Genomic DNA, 22,878 nt, shown 5'->3' on the forward strand with positions numbered 1-22,878 from the left:
AAGTGTAAATAAATAGTATGTGCATTTGTTACAATACACAGACAGAGGTAGTATTACGGATATAAATAAAGTTAAACTAGTATGACAAAAGTGGCGACACAGTGGCGCAGTAGGTAGTGCTGTCGCCTCACAGCAAGAAGGTCGCTGGTTTGAGCCTCAGCTGGGTCAACTGGCGTTTCTTTGTGGAGTTTGCATGTTTTCCCTGCGTTCGCGTGGGTTTCCTCCGGGTGCTCCGGTTTCCCCCACAGTCCAAAGACATGCGGTACAGGTGAATTGGGTAGGCTAAATTGTCCGTAGTGTATGAGTGAGAATGAGTGTGTGTGTGGATGTTTCCCAGAAATGGGTAGCGGCTGGAAGGGCATCTGCTGCGTAAAATCTTGCTGGATAAGTTGGCGGTTCATTCCACTGTGGCGACCCCGGATTAATAAAGGGACTAAGCCGACAGGAAAATGAATGAATGAATAGTATGACAAGATATAAGATATTATAAACAGATGTGCGTACTATGGACATATTTAACTATTTAAATTAGTCTATAGATCTATGTACACTTCAGCAGGAAAAACTGTAAATACAATTTACATATGGATATGATTTGACCATATGACTGAAAGTTACATATAACAGTGCAATAGTGCATACTCCAGTAGTTCCAAAAATGTTTGAATTTCTTCCACAATAAAGATGTTTATAAATAATTTTGAAAAGCAAAATTCCATAGTATATTTTGTATCTGTACTATGGATATTTCAAAAGCTTCTGGTTTCCAACAGTTTTCAAAATATCTTGCTTAAAAAAAAAATAGAGGGTGGGTAAATAACGACAGAGATTTCATTTAGGGGTAAACTATCCCTTTAAGGCATTTACATGAGGCAAGACTTTACATTTTGTTTTTGGAAAAATGTTGCAAGAGGAACTAAACATGGAGAAACATGGTAGTGTATTTACATTGAGATTTACATGTATTTATTTAGCATACACTTTTATCCAAAGCAACTTTCAAATGAGACCAAAGAAGCCATCAGTACAACAAAAGAGAAACAATTTGTAAGCAGAATGACAAATTCCAGTTAACATAAATCTGCTTGGTGTTATAATATATAATATAATTATATATAATAATAATAATAATAATAATAATAATAATAATAATAATAATAATAATAGTAATAATAGGGCCAGGCAGTGGCACAGTAGGTAGTGCTGTCGCCTCACAGCAAGAAGGTTGCTGGGTCGTTGGTTCAAACCTCGGCTCAGTTGGCGTTTCTGTGTGGAGTTTCCATGTTCTCCCTTGCAATTTGTTTTGGCTATTCCAAAAAATGTACCCATGCAATAAGACTTTGTGATTCAGAGTCAGATTTGTGTTCATTTAAACATCAGCATATGCCTTTGCCATTTATTAAAATAGGCTATTACATTTATCAATGATTATACTTCATGCATAGTGAGTTATCTTTGTCTTGTTTTGCTTGCTGAGTGTCAAGAAAAATGTCTAAAGGTTGCTGAATTGTTTACACAAAATCAAAGTGTTAAAATATTAACGCTACTTATTTGCTGCGTTGGAAGCATGTTTTTTGCTTAAGCAAATGCATGTTTGGTTTGATGAAATGAAGCGTTAAATGATCGCTTATCTTACCGTTTATCTTGGTAACAGGAGAGGTGTAGTCAATTTGATCTACAGCTGTGATGAAAGCCTCTGGCAGGGCATCCTTTACCAAGACAACCACAGACATCAATTATTCACGATTGTCATTAAAATTTAAGTGAAAGGCTTGTGCATTGTTGCACATTGCTTTTATTATTATTGATTACTATGATTAGTCTTTCCAAATATGATTCAATAATCAAAATAGGCTTTCATAATCCATTATAGAACCATTTTAAATGATGATTTCTTTGCATTGGAGAAATGTACACACACTCAAGAAAATAACTCATTGATTGAACTCAATTTAATTGAGGGCAAGGTTTACATGCAATAAATTTGTTTAGTTAAAAAATAACTAAAAACTAAAAAAAAAAAAATGATTTGCACAATTAAATGAGCTGGTCCCACGTAATTTTCTCAAATAAAAGTTTAAATAAATTTGTATTTTTATTTAACTTAACCTCAAAGGTCTGATAATATCATGTATATCTTTTATATGTCATACATTTCAAAGTCTCTTAGTTTTATTTGAAGTTCTCCTAAATGAACTAAAAGAGACATTTTTTGGCGTATTTTGTGAGTTACATTTACAGTTTTTGAGACTGATCTCAGAACTCATTTTAAGACAGTTACTGCTCAATGAGCAAAGCAAAAAACTGCATTTTTGCTTACTAAGCTACCAACACCCAAAGCATGGGTGCTTCTGCAAGATGGTAATCTAAAAACTCAAAGCATTACTTGAAAACCTTCTAAATCTTCAAACTACAGTGAAGATTAAATTCTAACAAGTCTTTCTATTAACTTTAAACACATAAGATTTAAACACATAAGATTTACTTTTATTGTCAACATTCACCTCTCTTAATTCAATTCAAAGCATGCTGAGAATTACAAATCCTCTGACCAAGTAGTTGGACCAGCACGATTCCTTCATGTTGTCCCAACACAAAACGCTTAAGTTAACCTAATGGTTTACAAATTTAAGTAGACTGAACATAAAACAAATTAACTGGCCAAATAATTTACAAGAATTGTGTTGCTTCAGCTCATTAAACAGGTAGTTTAAACAAACAGCAGTAATCTTTTTTTAGTGCTGTAAAAAATGCCACACAATCGGTTTGTGTTAGGACAACCTGAAAGAATAAAGTTAGCTTGATAGTTTTTACTAATTTAAGTGGATTGAACATAAAACAAATCATATCTGAAAATAGTATGCAGAATTGTGATGTTTCAGCTCGTTTTAAATACGTAGTTTGACCCAACAACAAACATTATTTTTTGAGTGTAAATTAGTGAAATAGTGTTCTTCATTTTTCAAATATTTGACCCTGGACCACAAAACCAGTCTTACTGTGTGTCATACGGCTATATATTGAATTTCTGGAGAGCGCCAAATATGTCCGAGGAGCTATGCTTTTTTCAGTTTTTGTTTTCAGAAATCCACCAGAGGGCATTGTGTACGCTTTTTTGAGATCTCAGTTTTACTTCACGAGTGCCATTCACGTCTGCTCTTCACGCGTAAATCCACCAGAGGTTGCTGTCGACTGACTGATTGACTGATCGATGGACTAACCAACCTTCTTCTATCCCTAAAACCAACCAATAGTGTTTAAAAGCACCGATTGACCTGCCCACACTTCTCTAAACAAAACCATCATTTTTAAAAAATAATCCAGAAAAAAAAGCCATCAACTGATTTTTACCACTTTTTCAGATCTTATAACATTCTCACCCTGTTATTTACTTGTTTATTTTATTTTTTGAATTTTGTTTTTGTTTTTCTGGAACCGTTCTTCACCAGACTCCAACCCCTGTGCTGTGGTCAACTCCTCTTTGTGTCTCAAGTCCACTGATGTACGCGGCAAGGTACTGGACAAACTGGTAATAGCGGGAAAGCCGTCCACACAGAGGTAAGCGATCAGCTGGTTAAGCGAAAAAAGTATCATAACCCCGCAGCATTCGTTTTGAAGATGAAATGCAGCCATTCGTACTTTAGGCTACATAATTTGCGATCTCCAGAAATGCATATAGGGCTACGTTTTCAGAATGAGCCCATGTCTCAACAATACATTGTCCAAATAAATTTGTGTCTTATGCCAAAAATTATTGAATATCTTGAAAATATTATTGAATTTGCTTTGATAAGAATGAAATTTGCACTATTTTAAAGTTGATTTTCTCAATATTTCACTTTATTTATTTTTTTTTGAAGCCTCAGATTCTAGATTTTCAAATAACTGTACCCCAGCCAGGCGACGCAGTGGCGCAGTAGGTAGTGCTGTCGCCTCACAGCAAGAAGGTCGTTGGTTCGAACCTCGGCTCAGTTGGCGTTTCTGTGTGGAGTTTGCATGTTCTCCCTGCGATTGCGTGGGTTTCCTCGGAGTGCTCCAGTTTTCCCCACAGTCCAAAGACATGCGGTACAGGTGAACTGGGTAGGCTAAATTGTCTGTAGTGTATGAGTGTGTGTGTGTGAGGATATTTCCCAGAGATGGGTTGCAGCTGGAAGGGCATCCGCTGCGTAAAAATGTGCTGAAAAGTTGGCGGTTCATTCCGCTGTGGTGACCCCGGATTAATAAAGGGACTAAGCCGACAAGAAAATGAATGACTGAATGAATGAATGTATCCCGGCCAAATATTGTCCTACCTTAAACCACAGATTAACAAAAAGCTTATTTATTCAGCTTCTATGTGATGTGACCTCATTTTTTATATATTGACAATAATAACTGGTTTTGTGATCCAGAGTCTAACAATAATCCTCCTGTGACTGAACCAACACATTCGCATGTAGACAATGTTGTCAGTCAAAGAATAGGTTCACTCCTTGCGTAAACATTGATAAAGTGCCTCTAGCTCAAGGCCACAACAGCAGCTGACAAAAATGGGACGACATTAAATGTGAACAAATGGCCTAGAAGATCAAATCCATATCTGTCAGAATTGACATAAGGACTGTACCTGCGGTGTGAGACGTTTGAAGGTGACATGAGGAGTTGCGTTGGACAAAACCACTTTACTATGGACTTCAGTTCCATCTGTCAACACTACACCCTTAGCAGAACCATCCGGACCAATAAGGACTTGTTCGACATCCTAAGAACATATTTAATATCTATAAGACAATTGTTTGTATTGAATGAACGTGACAGGTTTGGAAACAATGGCTGGAGAAAAATGGTTACACCTTCTTCCTGAATACTAACTGTGTTTGTGAAAATATCTGCTCCAAGAGAGCGGGCGGAGCGGGCGATGGATTGAGGCACTCCACCCATTCCTCCCTCCACGTAACCCCAGGAGCCTTTTTCTTTCTCCAGCTCACCCATGACATGGTGCAGCAGGACATACCTACAAAATGACATTTAATTGAACATAAAATGTTTCATATCATGATCTGAATCAAGTGAAACCAGTGCTGGGGCTTTAGGTTGACATATTGTGATGGTTTATGGTTTTTATACTGTAGATCACAATTTTAGTTGCCAAATTTAATCAATTTAACACTGCATATTTTACTCACTTTTACATGAACTTATTTACAAAGTTCATCAAATTAAGTCAACTTAAGACTTCCAAGTTGCAATGGTGTATTATAGTGTAGCTCGTCCCTCTAAAAAAAAAGAAGCTAAAAATGCTTAATTTATTTCACAGCTCTGCCAGTCAGAGACATTGAGCGAAACTGTATAGACTCATAACATCCACAGTCTATAATAGAATGCTGTCTGTCTGTCTGTCTAACCACTTCTCTATCTCCGTTTTGTGGTCTATGTCAACTAGCACATATGATCTACTTTCATATCTGTGCTAGACCAGAGCGGACCATATAATTGATCATATAAAAACTGCATGCTTTTTAATCCTTATATCTTCTAATTGGATTTTTTGTCTGTTTCAGAGCACAATATATACACTACCTGACTAAAGTACTGTCACTTATCCAAGTTTTAGGAACAACAAATAATAAATTGACTTCATCATCATTTGGTAACAAAAGTGGCTTATATGAAAGGCAATGGCCTCTAGATTACGATTATTTTACTAAAAAATATATAAACTTATTAATAAAGTCATCTGGAATGGCAAAGAAAGCGTTGAAAATTTTTGATGACTCCTAGAGTTCATCAAGATTCTGTGGATTCATATTCAATGCCTCCTCCTTTATCTTACCCCAGACATGCTAAATAATGTTGATGTCTGGTGGCTGGGCTGGCCAATTCTGGAGCACCTTGACCTTCTTTGCTTTTAGGAACTTAGATGTGGAGGCTGAAGCATGAGAAGGAGCGCTATCCTGCTGAAGAATTTGCCCTCTCCTGTGGTTTGTAATGTAATGGGCAGCACAAATGTCTTGATTCCTCAGGCTGTTGATGTTGCCATCCACTCTGCAGATCTCTCACACCTCTATACTGAATGTAACCCCAAACCATGACTTTTCCGTCACCAAACTTGACTGGTTACTGTGAGTATCTTGGATTCCGTGGGTTTCAATAGGTCTTCTGCAATATGTGTGATGATTAGGATCCAGTTCAACAGATGATTTATTTACCTTCTGCCACTTTTCCAAATGATCAACTAAGTCAAGTTGTTATTTGTTGCTTTTACAAACAGGATCGATGACAAGACTTTTGTCAGGTAGTGTAGAGTGAACATTTGTATCAAAACATTTCATCAAAGTATCATCAAACTATTTAACACCCCTCATTCTTGTCTTAAATATTTTTTGATCTACTTCAAATGTTGACTACTTAAGCTACTGACCTTAAAACTAACATGTTAATACTAGCGTAAAAAACTTTTTTTTTATTTTTGAGAGGCTATAAACAAAGACAATAGAATACACAAGACATGTCGCTCGCATCTTTTTGAATTGGGAAAAGCATAATTGTCAAATACAGTGAATAAGACCCCGCCTACTAGTACAGAAGCCAATAATCGATCGCTATATGCTGAAAAAAGCCCGTCATCTAGTACAGGAACCAATTTATCGGCCGTTAAAGACTGATGATACTCAGGCGGAAAAGCTTGGACCAGATGGGAGTTTCTGCAGATTTTGTGTGATTTGGACATTTAGAAATGAAACTAAAGACACAGTTATTTTTTAATTTTATTGGTAATTTACTAGTATGAAATTCAATCGGAAGCTTGGCAAGCAATTTTGGAGAATTTGATTCAATTCAATTCAATTCAGCTTTATTCATATAGCGCTTTTACAATGTAGATTGTGTCAAAGCAGCTTCACATAAATGGACATAGTAACTGGATCAGGGTAGTTCAGTTTTAATTGTTTAAGTTCAGTTCAGTTTAGCTCAGTTCAGTGTGGTTTGAAGTCACTATTGAGAGTCCAAACACTGAAGAGCAAATTCATCGATGAGTATCTCTTGATGTTTCCCCATTCAAACAGAATGACTGAGCATACTGCCCAAAAGGTGTTTCAAAGATGGCCGTCGAGTGAAATGACTTGCCTTAAAGGGTCTTTGCTATAAATAATACAAGTAGTTTATTTATATTTTAAATAGCTAAAATATAAACTGCACTTTGTTCATTTGCATTTACTTTAAGCTGATTTACATTATACTTAGAAAACAAGCACTGAAGTTGACCCTGTTTCAACTAAGAACCAATCACTTTCAAATGTCAACATATCCTCACCCACTTCCTGGATTATTTGGGCTCGTGTTTGCTCCGATCACAGAGTCAGTGGCTAATGTAGCTATCAACGGCTCTGATTCAAACCAACGATTGAGCACCTGTGGAAAAACAAAAACAACTTGAACCTGAAAAACAAAGAAGCTTACTAATGATGTAGCTATTTCAAGAAAAAAAAATCACTCTTGAGCTACAAATTAATGCTCTGATTAGGATTTGTGCAGCCGATACAAAGTACCGATTCCTAGTCATGGTGATCAGCCGATGGCGAGTACCAATTCTGATGCTTCAAGCTTTATAATGCATAAAGCACATTTTTGCCCCTAAATGTGATACCTTAAGTCGAGATCTCCTTACCTAAGAGAATAAATTAAGGATGTTGCATATAATCCTTTAAACATGTCACATATACTCATTTAGTGTGAACAAGTCATGGTCAGAAGCAGCTTTACAGAAAATATTAGATAAACAGATAAAAATATTGGTAAGAAAAACAACTAACAAAGCAATTTGAAAATACAGCAAATGATGGAAGAAGATGTTACATTTAGAAGAAGAACTGAGATTCACACTAAATGACAAATTGTCCGTTTTTAACAAGATTTGGGAACCATTCATATTATTTTTGCAGATAGACTTAACTGATAGACTTTTACAAGACTGTTGTATGTTAATTTATTTATTTATCTTATTTTATTATTTATTTTATAATTATCTTATAATGCCTCTTTGGTTTCATTGTCCATGTACACCTAGCTTCAATTAATTTTTTTTGTCCCAGCCAGATCGATATATGATTGTAAACGTTATTCATATATGCCTTGTACTTTATTTTTTATGAACCTTCCCCAAATATTTTGATCAATGTTAGATGGGTGGGGTGGGTAGTAGGGTTTTGCATTCCTTTTTGTAGTAAGTTAAATTCCCTGTAAGTACTTCCAAAAGAATTTTGATATATGGTATATCTCTTTGTAAGGATTTAGGCAGTACTGTATGTACTGTAGGAAGGTTTTTTTAATAAAATTGAAAATAGTAAAAAAAAAAAAAAAAGATGGAAGTAGAATCCGACATGTCTTAATCAAGAAAAAGTTTGAAGCGCATATTTGATGCATCAGACGTTACAGTTTTTTTACAGACGCATAGGACACATTTCTCAATACTTAGGTCACTTTTGCAAAACTCTTTACACAAATCTCCCAACTGACTTACAGCTTGGCAAAGCAGTTCATTTCACATTCATAACACACTACAACTAGCAAAACACTTTATTCAGGTCTCAAATAAACTCATTCTTCCAGAACACAAGCAAAAGTTGACAGCCGACAAACACACTGACAAAAGAGTGACCTAAAAACACTAACAACATGTAGCATTACTGAGCGTTATAAAACAAGAACACATCTCTGTTTGTAATTGCAATATTTATATTGTTTATAACTGTAATATATGTTAATGGAATGAATCAGATATGATGCAGAATTCCTCAATATTTTATGTTGTTTATTTATTCGACATTTTTTGCACTAAGTAATTTCAAAATACAAGAATTTGTATACAAATCCATCCACTAATACCGATAAAACAGTAATGCTAATCTGGCGGATTAAACTGCATTTTTAGATTTGAAATATGTTTCAGTGAAATATTGCTGTTGAATTTTGTTGTCTTAATCAGTTTTGCATTATGTTATTGTTTTGAACATAAGTTTAACATTTATGAAAACAGTGTTAGCACATGCAAAATGTCCTGTACGTACAAAGATTTTTGGCTGTTTTTGTGTCTGAGTGAGAAAAGAATTCCTGAAATTTAAGAGATGTAGTCATTGAATGCTTTTTGTGCCAAAACAACGATAATTGATCCTGAGTTAAACCCACATAGACTTCTGTTGTGCTCACTGTGTGAAGAGTTTTGCAAAAGTGACCCAAGTATTGAGAAATGTGTCCTAGCGTCTGTAGAAAACTGTAAAATGCACACCTATAAATACATATTTGTTTATTGCAGTAAGTATATTACAAAAATGTATATTATTAAATATTCAAGTTTAAAAATAAATATTTTAACATTTTTGTTTTGTTCAGCCAGGTTTTAGTGAACTGGCAATATTGTCATAAACAAAGAACTTTCAGTTCGTATACATGTAAAAAGGTCTAAATACATGCAAGGCCATTCCAATATTTTCCTCTCCAACTAGCACGTCTGGTTTCTCTGCGTTTAAACTCGTAAACAAACACCAGTGATCGGTTCATGAGATCGGCGAGTACCGATCCAGTCATAAAATGTGATTATCGGCCGATACCGATCTCTGGCCAATCAATCGGAGCATCCCTACTACAAATGATTCATTTCTTAGCCAATGCTCATACAGCTGAAAATAAATTATGCTGAATTGAAGGATTGAGTTATTATTACTATAAAAAGAAAGCCAATATTAATCAATGCAAATTTTGCATAAAATATTAAAAAGATATGCCCTTTTCTATAAATTTCAAGCTTAAATCTGTATACAACATAAAAAAAGATGTCAAGATCTACAGTGGCAGACATGATTAACCCATCTAAAACAGCAGTTCTCAATGTTCAGTTGCGGCCTGTGTTCCTTTTTAATGTATTAGATTGCCATAAAGGTGTCAGAAAGTTTAACCTGGTGCTGTAAAATCAATCTGCTGACGCTATTGCTGTGTTGTTAATCTAACGTAAACACCAATTCTATGGAAAAAAATAATTGAAAGGCTGATGGCTTTTCATTTGCATGTTGTTGTTTTCTGTTGTAACTATTAACTACTATTTTTAACTTCTGTAGGTTGTAGATAAAATATGCTAATTCTAATAGTTCAAAAAAATTTATTTGACTTTTGGAAATCAACAAACAACCCACTGTCATTGTCCCGTGACCCCCACTTTGGAAATGATCTCTGAGTGGCGATCTCAAAATCAAAGCAAAAATAGACTTGTGCTGAAAACATTGTGCCTACAGTACCAGCCTCTATAGGTGAGGTTAATATTAAACTAAACAAATGAATAAATGACTATGAAAAATTATATTGTTGTTACACTGTTTTTTGTGTTGTCATTATGCTTTTGTTTATACGGTAGGCCTATTTTTGTGTGCGCAATGTTTGTATATTTATAACCACATCAGAGGAATGTAGTGGTCGTGATTCACTGGCATTGTTCTTTTGGCGGTCGCGGGCTAGAAGGTTTGGGAACACCTGATCTAAAAGTCCATCTAGATCAGAGATGCCCACACTGGGGCCCACAGGAAAAAGTTGGCCCATAACCTTTGATTTGGCCAACCATGCCATCTGAGAATGGTTTAGAGATTTTCATTTTAAATTTAATGTAACCATATATTTGTTTGTTTTATTGTTAAACTACAAAAAATCTATCTGAAATTAAATGTTTCAAAGCAAATGGTGTAAATTACTCAGATTTAGTTGAAAATGACACACATATGACACATAGAGGACAATGAAGAGACTTTGGTGAGCGAATCAAGGCAAAGGCAGATTCTAAATTGACAAGTCTAGTGTATTCAGCATTGAACTCCAATGCATTATAAATGGGATTCTTTATTTTTTTATTGCAACAAGTTTTAATTTAAAAAGTTATACTGCATTAGTTGATATGATTCATTTATTTATTAATATTATGAAAGGAATTTGAAAATTACACATGGCAACTTTAATGTTAGGCCCACTGCTATCAATGATATTTGGTTTTTGGCCCTTTATTAGGCATGGGCGGGTATAAGATTTCAACGGTATGATAACCTTAGATAAAAATATCATGGTTTCACGGCATTGTGATTACTGCTACCAGTTAAACTCTGCTGTTGTTTTGGGATTTCCGCCTGGATTTTGCCTACCCAATATTAAAAGCTACCCAAATCCACATGCAGAGGTGTAAATACAAAAATTTGGTATTATTTTAAAGAAAACCCTTTGAATTTTCATAAACACTATTAAAAGTGTTTAAAATAACTGTATATGTTGTCTGTGTTATGATAAACACCTAAAAAAAGAGCAGCTTTTTGTATTTTTTTTTATAAACTCAAATTTGAAAGTGTACTTTTTAAGTTCTGTGTGGTCTAGGGGTGCTGTAATTAATTTTGGTGTTTCCTGGAATCATAGGAAAAAAGAAAAATGTCTCTACCATAATCTATGCAAAAGTTATTGTATTCCAACTGATGAGAGGTGCTGTACAAGCCACAGGGATCGATCATTGTTTTCATATTTCACTATTCTTTTGTTTGATCAAACATAATTCACTGTGTTTGGACCACGTCAGACATATAAAAGGATTAGTTATGCACATCACCTCAAAAACAGAGGAGAAATGGCACTGAAGCGCACAGCATAAGGTAAGAGATGACAGTTGTCTGTGCTATCTGGGGCTGCTTAGTGATGATAAATGTATTGTTTTCACTTCTGTGCCATGATGGGAACACCGCGATTCATTCGGCAACTGTTTGATATGTGAATATAATTTAGTAAATAAATGCTAGAACCGCATGAGCACCGCCAAGAGCTTTCATTTGAGCTATAACTTGTACATGTGTCATATGAAAAATATGAAAATGAACCAATGTAAAATACTTAGCTCGGGAATTCAAATTACAGTGTATTTAAGTGTAAATAACTTTTGTACAGTAGAATAAATACCAAAAGGATGCATATGTGCATAAAGTATAGATTCTACACTTTCAAATGAAACCGCTTAAGGGGGTCTGGTGCTATGGATGCTATGCTATCCCATGATGCACTTCAAGAGAATTCATGAATGGGAGTGAAGCGAGTGTGTCATGTGATCATAATAAAATGGCGAATGTAATACGTTGGATACCATTCATATTACTGACATTAATACTGTATAGAGCACAATTTTCTAACGTCGAGTAGTAAATTCAAATGCAGTACCTACTGAGTAGTAGGCGGTTTCGGACACAGCCAATTATTTTGGAACAGTAGACATGTCAGACTAAATAGTTTAAATCAATCATTGACTTCTGCTGTCTTTATTAGTTTCAAAAACACAGATTTTCTCAGACTTTTCTGCTGGAGATACTATTGCCCTAAAAAAAAAAAACACAATCTTACATATATACCATAGGAACGGTTTAGGGAAAAATTTTGGAGGTTTTAAAACCTTGGGCTCTAATTTGACGGTCGATGCGCAAAACGGAAAGCCCAGGGCGCAAACGCATTCAGGGCATGTCAGACTCCATATTTGGTTATTTTAAGGATGGAAAAATCCGCTTTGCGCCGTGGCGCATGGTCTAAAAGGGTTGAGTTTATTTTCTTAATGAGTTATAGGTGTGTTTTGAGAATAAACCAATCATCTCCCATTCCCTTTTATGAGCCAACTGCGTCGCGCCATAAGCACATTTGCTATTTACAGGACATAAAGTAAGTGCAAGTGGAAAAACTGAGCATTTCACTAGCAAACAGTTAACAGTAAACAGTTTTTTTAACAGAAAACGGTTAAACAGAGCATCTACCGCACAAGAATGAGAGATAATCGATCTACTTTCACTTTTGCTCTTGTGGGTAGGGAAACCTTTACGCACAGACATCTATTAGCCTATAAATAATTAATTTCGTTTGTTAAGCGTAAATATTTGTTTCAAAACTATTTCTAAATTCAGTTCTAATTTCCAGCAAACGAATAAATGAACAAAAATAACGAAGTGTGTTCAAAAACAGTGATTTTTCATATTTATGTAGGCTAGAAAATAATGTTTTGTAAAATTTTTATCCTTTATATTTATATCCTATATTTTTTTATTATATCCTATATATATTCTTAATATTATAATTTTTTCATATGTAAAGATATTTGCGTATTGCTCTACTTCTTGTTTGTAGGCTATTAAGCAGTGTGTAAGCGAGGCACAACTCTGCACTGGAGTTTAGACCGGGTTTGTTTTGGTCTAATGAAAAATCTATTATAGTTTCTCCAAATAGCAACGCGCCAGCGGTCCGCCTCAGAACGCCTTCCTTTTTAGACCAGAACGCCTATGGGCGCACATCTGAGCCCAAATGAATTTGCTATTTAAACAATGTGGTGCAAAACAGCAAAACGACACTGGCGTCAAGCTGAAACTAGCAAATAACATTTACATCGCGCCTTGCGCCACATTGCGCCGGGTGTATGATAGGGCCCCTTGACTTTTCTATTATACCTTGAAAACAGTTCATCCATGTCTACCTATCAAGTGGAAAAAGTCCAGACACCCCTGATGTAGATATTCATATTATAATTTAAATATGAGCATTTTTATAACTCCTGATTCATTTCTATTTGTTATTAAAATTATATCTTTAACTACAATGGAAAGAGTCATAAAAAAGATCATTGGGTCACTAATAGTTTAATTTTGTGTGCTTTCATAATTTTACCATGATTAAAACATAATGGATTTGCCTTGATTGGGGACTGGTAATTATTCATCCAGATATATCCACAAATTTAATGCATGTCTCACCTTCATAGCTGGAGCTGTAACAAGTTCATAGAAATCTGGTATATTCTTCCCCAGCTTCAACCCTTTAAAAAAACAAGCACATGGATTTTATTTTAATGCTTCAATTTTATAAGCTCTAGTTTTATAGGACTCTCTGGCTTATTAAAGACACAGAAAAAGAATGGAGGAAAATCTGGTTCATCATCTCTTATATAACCATGAAGCATCATTACCAGACTTCACCAAAGGTTTCAAGCTCCTCAGGGCAGATAATCTCTTTGTCAAAGAGCCCTGAGTCAGACCTGGAATGTCAACGGGTGGAGCGTCTAACAGTGGGTGGATGGCGCAGGCCAGTGTTTCCAAATAGCGTAAAAAATCAGGATACACCTTTTGTAAAGAGAGACAAAAAATAATGTTAATTCCATATTTTTTTATTGTATATAGTTCAAATTATTTTAGAAGTAAAGACTCATGTGCATTAAAAAAGCAAAAGTCTACTTTTAATGTTCTGCAAAAAAATTGGCACCTTTGCTAGTGGTAATCAGTGTTGGGTGCAATTGCTTACAAAGTAACTATGTGCTGTAATTAAATTACTTATCTGCTGAAAAAAGTCATTTAATTAGTTACTTATAATAATCAACAGTTCTGTATAAATCAATTCAAAGAAGCAAAGTAACTTTAAAATTAAATATATAAATATATTTTGCAGGTTCTTTTTTTCTATCAGACGATGCTTGAGGAAAAAAAATTTAAGTGAGAAATTATTCATTCATTTTCCTTCGACGTAGTCCCTTATTTATCAGGGGTCGCCACAGCGAAATGATCCGCCAACTATTCTGGCATACGTTTTACACAGCAAATGCCCCTCCAGCCACAACCTAGTACTGGGAAACACCCATACTCTAATATTCACACACACACACACTTATACACTATGCCAGCTTATTCAATTCACCTACAGCGCATGTCTTTGGACTGTGGGGGAAACCGGAGCACCCAGAGGAAACCCATGTGAACACGGGGAGAACATGCTTGAGTGAGAAATTAGTTCACAACAAAATATGCTATAAATTCAAAGATAAGGAGTCATTTTATGTATGCATATCTGATATTCAGATATTTTGCATAAAAAAGATCTTTTAGCTTAAGATAGTCACACTTGTCATGCAATTGCACACGTCAGAGACAAAGAATTGAGCTTTAAATAATGCCAATATAGGGTAGGACTGCACAATATATCATGTCAGCATTGATATTGCAAAGTGCAAATCTGCAATAGTCACATCGCAGGATGTCAAGCAATTTCAAGTCAAATTAAACCATTTGGACACAATATAATATAAAGTTTGCCACTTTGTTTATTTATACAATGAAGAATAGTGTTATTTTATATTTGAGTATTGAATTATTAGAATACCATAAAGCTCTGTTTACATCTTTTTTATCTTTGTTCTCATCTGTGCTTTAATTTATTTTATATGTATAATTTTATCATTTTGTACATTTTATGCAGACGTACTACAGTAAAAAATCACCCCAACCAATGTAAAACTATGAATTCTTTCCAAATAGAGTAATCCTGTGAAATTATATTCATAACGCATTACATTGCAGAAAAAAAAATATTGCAAAGTCAGTTTTCTCCAATATCGTGAAGCGCTAATATAGAGTATGTAATATGGAATATGTTGTCATTGCTTTGAAACATTTTTTGATTTAATACAAAGTTTAACTTTTTTATATTATTTATTGTTTTGAATGAGGCTAAAAGGCTGTTTGACTCTAAAGAGTTAAATTTTTATTGTCTATGATTTTAAGTACAATTGGAATTATGCATTCAACAATTACATTATTTTTTGACAATTTTAATGTGAATATTAATTAGTTATATTTTTTGGAAATAACTTACCAAACACTAATGGTAACTAGATTTTCGTTTTTAAACATATACTTTAAGACGGCGCAGTAGGTAGTGCTGTCGCCTCACAGCAAGAAGGTCGCTGGTTCGAGCCTTGTCTGGGTCAGTTGGCGTTCTGTGTGGAGTGTGCATGTTCTCCCTGCGTTCGCGTGGGTTTCTCCGGGTGCTCCGGTTTCCCCCACAGTCCAAAGACATGCGGTACAGGTGAATTGGGTAGACTAAACTGTCTGTAGTGTTTGAATGTGAATGAGTGTGTATGGATGTTTCCTAAAGATGGGCTGCAGCTGGAAGGGCATCCACTGCGCAAAACATATGCTGAATAAGTTGCCGGTTCATTCCGCTGTGGCAACCCCAGATTAATAAAAAGACTAAGCCGACAAGAAAATGAATGAATGAACATATACTTTAGTCAAGACATTGATCGGTTTTAGTCAAATTTAGCTGAAATTATACAAAATTCTTTGTATTTTAAAAGATATTTCTACCTCATTCATGATTAAAGGAATTGAGTGTGTTACAACTACCCCCAGATTCCCCTTCTTTGCTTTTAGAAAGTTTATGAAAGTGCTTTTGACACTCAACCTTGGCGTCTTTCTCAGAGAATTTGCCAATCTCTTGCCGCGTATTTGTCAGGTCAGATCCGAGCAGTAAAGACCGCGGTGGTCGCCCTCCTACACCATCCTCCAGCATGGGGGTAAATGAATAGGGGTCCCTCATGTAAACCTTCAGGCCATGTTTCTGTACAAAAAGACACTCTGTGGAGAACTGCTGTCATCTTAGCTTGAAAGGGGGGAAAAGTCATCAATCATCTGTTTTCATGTTTCTGTTGTGAAAAGAGTCGGCTATTGTGATGAAAGATATATTTTTAAAAGCTGTATTTGCAAATTATATAAAAGAACACTCAAGTTAGAGATTTCACTTTCATGTGTTCATATGTGTTTAGACACATTTTAAAAAATGCACTTTGTAATAGTGTCAAATAAAAATTTTGCATTTTAACTATACTTCAAAGACAAAGTTATGAAATCACATAAAGATTTAGTCCTACCTACACTCACCGGCCACTTTATTGGGTACACCTGTAAAACAGCTCATTAGCACAAATTTCTAATTAGCAAATCACATGGCAGCAAATCAATGCATTAAGGGCATGTAGACATGGTCAAGACGATCTGCTGCAGTTTAAACTGAGCATCAGAATGGGGGAGAAAGGGGACTTGGGTGATTTTGAAAGTGGCATGGTTGATGGTGCTAGAAGGGCTGGTGTCAGTATTTCAGAAACTGAGAATGATCCGAAAAAGAGCAAATATCCAGAGAGTGGCAGTTCTGTAGGCGCAAATGCCTTGTTGATGCCAGAGGACAGAGGAAAATGATCAGACTGGTTCCAGCTGATAGAAAGGCAACAGTAACTCAAATAACCACTCAATACAACAAAGGTATGCAGAAGAGCATCTCTGAACGTACAACACCTTGAAACATGAGTCAGATGGGCTACAGCAGCAGAAGACCACACCGGGTGCCACTCCTGTCAGCTAAGAACAGGAAACTAAGGCTACAATTTGCACAGGTTCACCAAAAATAGAACAATAGTATATTGGAAAACCGTTGCCTGGTCTGATGAGTCTCGATTTCTACTGTTACATTAGGTGGTAGGGTCAGAATTTGGCATCAACAACATAAAAACATAGATCCATCCTGCCTTATATCAACGGTTCAGGCTGGTGGTGGTGGTGTAATGGTGTGGGGGATATTTTCTTGGCACACTTTGGGTCCATTAGTACCAATTGAGCATCGTGTCAACGCCACAGCCTACCCGAGTATTGTTGCTGACCATGTCCTTTCCTAAATGACCACAGTGTATCCATCTTCTGATGGCTATTTCCAGCAGGATGTAAAGCACGATGTCATAAAGTGCGAATCATCTCAGACTGGTTTCTTTAACATGACAATGAGTTCACTGTACTCAAATGGCCTCCACAGTCACCATAACTCCATCCAATAGAGCACCTTTGGGATGTGGTGGAATGGGAGATTCGCATCATGGATGTGCAGCCAACAAATCTGCAGCAACTGCGTGATGCTATCATGTCAATATGGACCAAAACCTCTGAGTTATATTCAAAGTACCTTGTTTAATCTAGGCCATGAAGAATTGAGGAAGTTCTGATGGCAAACGGAGGTCCAACCTGGTACTAGTAAGGTGTACCTAATAAAGTGGCCGGTGAGTGTATGTAAAGAGCAAACTTAAAGTTCAAATGTATATATTTATACTATATTACATTTTAGCTGTGTTAAAAGAACTGAATGAATGAAAAGGTTAAAAAAAAGAAAGGTTTGCAAAACTAGTATAAAAGATCTGTGCCACAAAGAACTTTTTATTGAAGTTCTTCATGAAAACATTTATTTCTTTGTGTGAACATTTTGAAAATCTAAAGAATGTTTTCCACTTTAAATGTTTTTCTAAGTTTTGTGGAATGGAAAGTTCCTTTGTATGTTAAACTACTGATGCAAATGAAGAGTCTTTATTTTTTAAGAGTGCAGTTGCTTGAAAGATATTTAAATAAACTCTGTACTGGAAGTAAAATGAGAATGTGGCTTGTAACATCAATATGAAAATCACCTTAAGCTCCAGGTCCTGGTAGATGTGTGGACGTAATAAACTAAGCAGATAGGAGGCCCTGGAGAAGTGAAACCCTGAAATAGACAGGCAATTCCCAAAGTCATGCAAACTAAACAGATAAACGGCAGAATGTAATATTTTTTAGGGTCAGCAACAACCTATTAGGCCTACTTATTAGCTCTGAACAAACTTCTAACAGAGTTTCTGCAGGTTAAATTTAGGATTTAAGAAATTTTTAAGACTATTCTGATCAAATTTCAGACTACATTATTTCTGTTGACTGTTTTCTAATTATTTTTACTTGCCCCATTTAAAAAAAATCTAATTTAGTTATTTCTTAAAAACATAATTCAAATAATGTGTCAAAACAAGCAAACTCTACACTACCTCACAAAAGTCTTGTCATTGATCCCATTTGTAAGAGCATAAATTAATAACTTGATTTCTAGGTGATCATTTGGAACAGTGGCAGAAAGTCAGATGAATTCAGATGAATCATCTGTTGAACTGCATTCAAGTCATCACAAATACTGTAGGAGACCTATTGGAACCCGCACTGACCCAAGACTCACAGATCTGCAAAATGGATGGCAACATCAACAGCCTGAGGTATCAACACATGTGTGCTGCCCATTACATTACAAACCACAGAAGAGGACAAATACTTCAGCAGTATAGTGCTCTTTCTCATACTTCAGCCTCCACATCAAAGTTCCTGAAAGCAAAAAGGTCAAGGTACTCCAGGATTGGCCAGCCCAGTCACCAGATATGAACATTATTAAGCATGTCTAGGGTAAGATGGAGGCATTGAAGATGAATTCAAAGGATCTTGATGAACTCTGGGAGTCCTGCAAGAACACTTTCTTTGCCATTCCAGATGACTTTATTAATAAGGGATTGGAGTCATTGCAGAGATGTATGGATGCAGTCCTCCAAGCTCATGGGAGTCATACACAATATTCATTCTTTCTCCACTGCAGCATGACTTTATATTCCATACTGTACATTATTTATGTTAAGTGACAAGACTTGTGTCTAAGCAAAGTCAGACCTTACTGTCCTAATGAGATAATTAAAAATCAAGACATAATCATATTTTATTTTGGTAAGATAAGTGTAATCTAGAGGCTTTCGCCTTTGATATAAGCCACTTCTGATACCAAATGATCAACTTGAAATCACTTGTTGTTCTTAAAACTTGGATAGGCAACAAGACTTTTGTCAGGTTGTGTAGTTTAATGAAAAAAACACAATTTTAGGTCCAGGTCAGTGTCCTCACCAGGTACTTATAAATACATGGAGAATATGTTGGTAAATAGTGTTAGTATTGGTAAATAGTAACTTTTGTTCTATTGAGTTGTATTGTTGGTGATTGTATAAGTCTTGGCCTGCTTGGGTAGCTTTACGTAGAGAAAAGAAAATTAAGACTTCTTTAAAATTATTCAAGACTTACAACCCATATTTTAGTGAATTTGAGACATTTTAAAACCTAAAATATAAGCTAGTTTTTGAAATTTAAGACATTTTAAGATCCTGCAGAGACCCTGAACAAAAGCCTTTATTTTTTTCTATTAGAAATTAATCTTTCGCAAGTCTGTAAGGGATTCATTTGACCTTGTTGTGGCTGATAAATCTAAACTCACACCTGGAATGATCTCTTCAGACACAGCTGCTCCCCCAAGCACATGTCTGCGCTCCAGCACTGCTGTTCTCAGGCCTCCCTTCTGCAGATATGCTGACTGCACAAACCACAAGAGAGTTTCTTGAAATGAAACTGTTGTGCAATTACAGGTCAGCTACATAATAAGAACACGTGTGGTGTGTACTTACAGCAATGAGGCCATTGTGACCTATGAAAGGAATGATAAAAGAGAATGAATGGAGCAACTCATTTTATGCTGTTCAAAATAGTCTGAAACCTATCCTTTGCTAGATGCTGTAAAGGAGCACATGATTGTATCGTTCAAATGATGCAGAGATTTGCAACACCATTTAATAAGTAAAAGAAATAGAATGCTCTGAATGTTTGAGCAATACATAATCTTTTTTCCTGCAGGAGGTGCACGGAGGCTCACTGTAGGCAAATACACTATCGAACAGCATTAGTCATTCGGATACTTTACCTGATATATTTGCAAATAGTCAGAGGTGTTTGAAAAATACTGTTTACAATGTTTAGTATCTAGCATATATCTTTACATTGTCAAGTTTTTTTAGTTTTTAAACAACAAAACAATCCTCTCTCGACGACTCTAGATCGACTGTGACTGGCTTTGCTTGGCAAGCGTTGAGAAAAGTAACAAGTGCCACGTGACATCTTGTTTATGCAATACTTCTTAACGGTCTTATTAATATTTTTAACTACCAGATGAGAATAAGAAATGTTGATTAGACATGGAGTAAAACACACAACAAAAAAATCGTTGAGAAAACAAAATAGTATTTTATCCATCAATCTAACATGACCAATCGGAGAAAACGTACTTGCAATAAGCCCCGCCCACTTAAGAACTTAACTTAGTGCATGCAACATTTGTATTTCTGTGTTTTAGGCCTTGCATGAAAGTGTATCTACCTACCTGCACCGATAATAACTGCGTCATACTGAGGTTTGAGGGCAGTGCTGCTGTGGCTGCATCGCTGTGTGACTGAAATAAAGGCTCTGTGCGCGCGACCTGCTCTGACTGACACAGCCATGACGAGTCCGGGTGGCCCTCAAACCCAGAGCTCAAACTCCGTAACTCCTCCCTCACCGCCACAATATAACGAAAACTCCAATAACAAGGTATTTTTACTCTCTCAGTAACACTCCGCCCTGTATGGAAAAAAGATACATCAGGGGTCTTCAAAGGGGTGCTTGGCACTCTCAAGGGACCACAAGTGAGAGCTGGGGGCATATAGAATCAATTAATAAGTGAAAATGACGGTAACAATCAGTTTAATTAAAATAAAGGTAAAATGATTACACTATGGTCAAATATTAGGTAATAAACAGATGTAATATTTGTAAAGTAAATTTAAAATTTAAAAATGACAGTAGTTTGTTTATTACCTAATATTTGACAATAGTGTAATCATTTTACCTTTATTTTAATTAAGTTAATTCAGTTACTGTCATTTTTTTCTTATTTTAAATTTACTTTACCAATATTAAATCTGTTTATTACCTAATAGTTGACATCAGTGTAATAATTTTATCTTTATTTTAATCAAATTAATTCAGTTACAGTTATTTCTGCTTATTTTAAACTTACTTTACTGATATTACATCTGTTTATTACCTACTATTTGGCAATAGTGTAATAATTCTACCTTTATTTTAATCAAATTAATTCAGTTACTGTCATTTCTGCTTATTTTAAACTTACTTTACTAATATTATATCTACTAGTTTGTTTTTTAACTAATATTTGACAATGTAATGTAATCATTTTACCTTTATTGTCATTAAATTAATTCAGTAGTAGATATAATATTAGTAAAGTAAGTTTAAAATAAGCAGAAATGACAGTAACTGAATCAGTTTGATTAAAATGAAGGTAAAATGATGACACTATTGTCAAGTATTAGGTAATAAACTGATTTAATATTAGTAAAGTAAATTTAAAATTAAAAAATGACAATAACTGGATTAATTTGAATAAAAAAGGTAAAATGATTACACTATTGTCAAATGTTAAGTAATAAACAGATGTAATGTCAGTAAAGTAAGTTTAAAATAAGCAGAAATGACAGTAACTGAATCAATTTGATTAAAATAAAGGTAAAGTGATTACACTACTGTCAAGTATTATGTAATAAACAAACTAGTTGATGTAATATTATTAAAATAAGTAAAGTAAAAATTACAGTAACTGAATGAGTACATTTCATTACTGTAAAATAAATGTAAAATGTTTACACTATTGTCAAATATTAGGTAATAAACTAGATGTAATAAAGTAAGTTTAAAGTAAAAATGACAGTAACTGAATTAAAAAATGCATTTGATTAAAATAAAGGTAAAATGATCACTTGATTGTCAAATATTAGGTAATAAACAAACTAGTATGTAATATTAGTAAAGCAATTTTAAAGTAAGTGGAAATGACAGTAACTGAATACATAAATATTTAATTAAAATACAGGTTAAATTATTACAATATTTAAAAGCTAATTAAGCAATAAATATGTTAAATATATATCGAAATAATAAATATCTAAATTTTTTCTCCAAATAATTTACAAATATTTGTTATATAAAGACATGAAACAATAAAGTATATGATATGGATATGTTAGTTTTGTTTACCTATAGGCCATTAAATACCTAAATTAATGTTAAATTAAGTTGAACTAAATTAAATTAAAACCCTACATTATTTAACACATTTATTAAACTAAATGTACAACAAAACAACCTTTTTTTAAAAAATATTTTGCACATATTTATAATATTAATGTTCGTGAAACACTTAAAAGTTCATTCATTCAATTTTTTTATGTGTATGAATGTATGTTAAATATGTTAAACAATGTAAAACCAAGTACAGAAACGTGGCTGAAAATACCTATAAAATGAACTCTGCTGTTTTTGGTCAATCTTTACA

The 22,878-nt window shown here is 34.7% G+C and overlaps 1 protein-coding gene and 1 long non-coding RNA gene across 7 annotated transcripts in view; one reads left to right on the forward strand and one right to left on the reverse strand.

Moving 5' to 3' along the window:
• Positions 1 to 21,046, reverse strand: part of pyroxd2 (pyridine nucleotide-disulphide oxidoreductase domain 2) — a 31,498-nt gene extending 10,452 nt beyond the window's left edge. The window contains exons 1-11 of one of the 3 annotated variants that reach the window (XM_087277921.1): positions 20,413 to 20,554; positions 20,120 to 20,139; positions 19,935 to 20,028; positions 18,290 to 18,363; positions 16,252 to 16,407; positions 13,985 to 14,138; positions 13,773 to 13,834; positions 7,292 to 7,389; positions 4,852 to 4,993; positions 4,607 to 4,741; positions 1,637 to 1,709 (exon numbers count right to left, since the gene is read on the reverse strand). In XM_087277921.1, the coding sequence (XP_087134047.1) occupies positions 1,637 to 1,709; positions 4,607 to 4,741; positions 4,852 to 4,993; positions 7,292 to 7,389; positions 13,773 to 13,834; positions 13,985 to 14,138; positions 16,252 to 16,386 (799 nt within the window). In that variant the 5' untranslated portion in view covers positions 16,387 to 16,407; positions 18,290 to 18,363; positions 19,935 to 20,028; positions 20,120 to 20,139; positions 20,413 to 20,554. Of the gene's footprint in view, positions 1 to 1,636; positions 1,710 to 4,606; positions 4,742 to 4,851; positions 4,994 to 7,291; positions 7,390 to 13,772; positions 13,835 to 13,984; positions 14,139 to 16,251; positions 16,408 to 18,289; positions 18,364 to 19,934; positions 20,029 to 20,119; positions 20,226 to 20,412; positions 20,555 to 20,868 lie in introns of those variants that run through there. The other 2 variants (XM_087277920.1, NM_001256216.1) reach the window with 2 other exon arrangements.
• The window catches only part of LOC147834271 (uncharacterized), a 50,999-nt gene that overhangs the window by 12,330 nt on the left and 15,791 nt on the right, over positions 1 to 22,878 (forward strand). For 2 of the 4 annotated variants that reach the window (XR_015506304.1, XR_015506303.1), the window contains exons 2-3: positions 3,450 to 3,558; positions 20,842 to 21,074. This is a non-coding gene — a long non-coding RNA (uncharacterized LOC147834271). Of the gene's footprint in view, positions 1 to 3,449; positions 3,559 to 20,841; positions 21,075 to 22,878 lie in introns of those variants that run through there. The other 2 variants (XR_015506305.1, XR_015506302.1) reach the window with 1 other exon arrangement.

Source organism: Danio rerio, chromosome 13 (assembly GCF_052040795.2).
Source record: "Danio rerio strain M-AB ecotype USA chromosome 13, GRCz13ab, whole genome shotgun sequence".
Classification (NCBI taxonomy): Eukaryota; Metazoa; Chordata; class Actinopteri; order Cypriniformes; family Danionidae; genus Danio; species Danio rerio.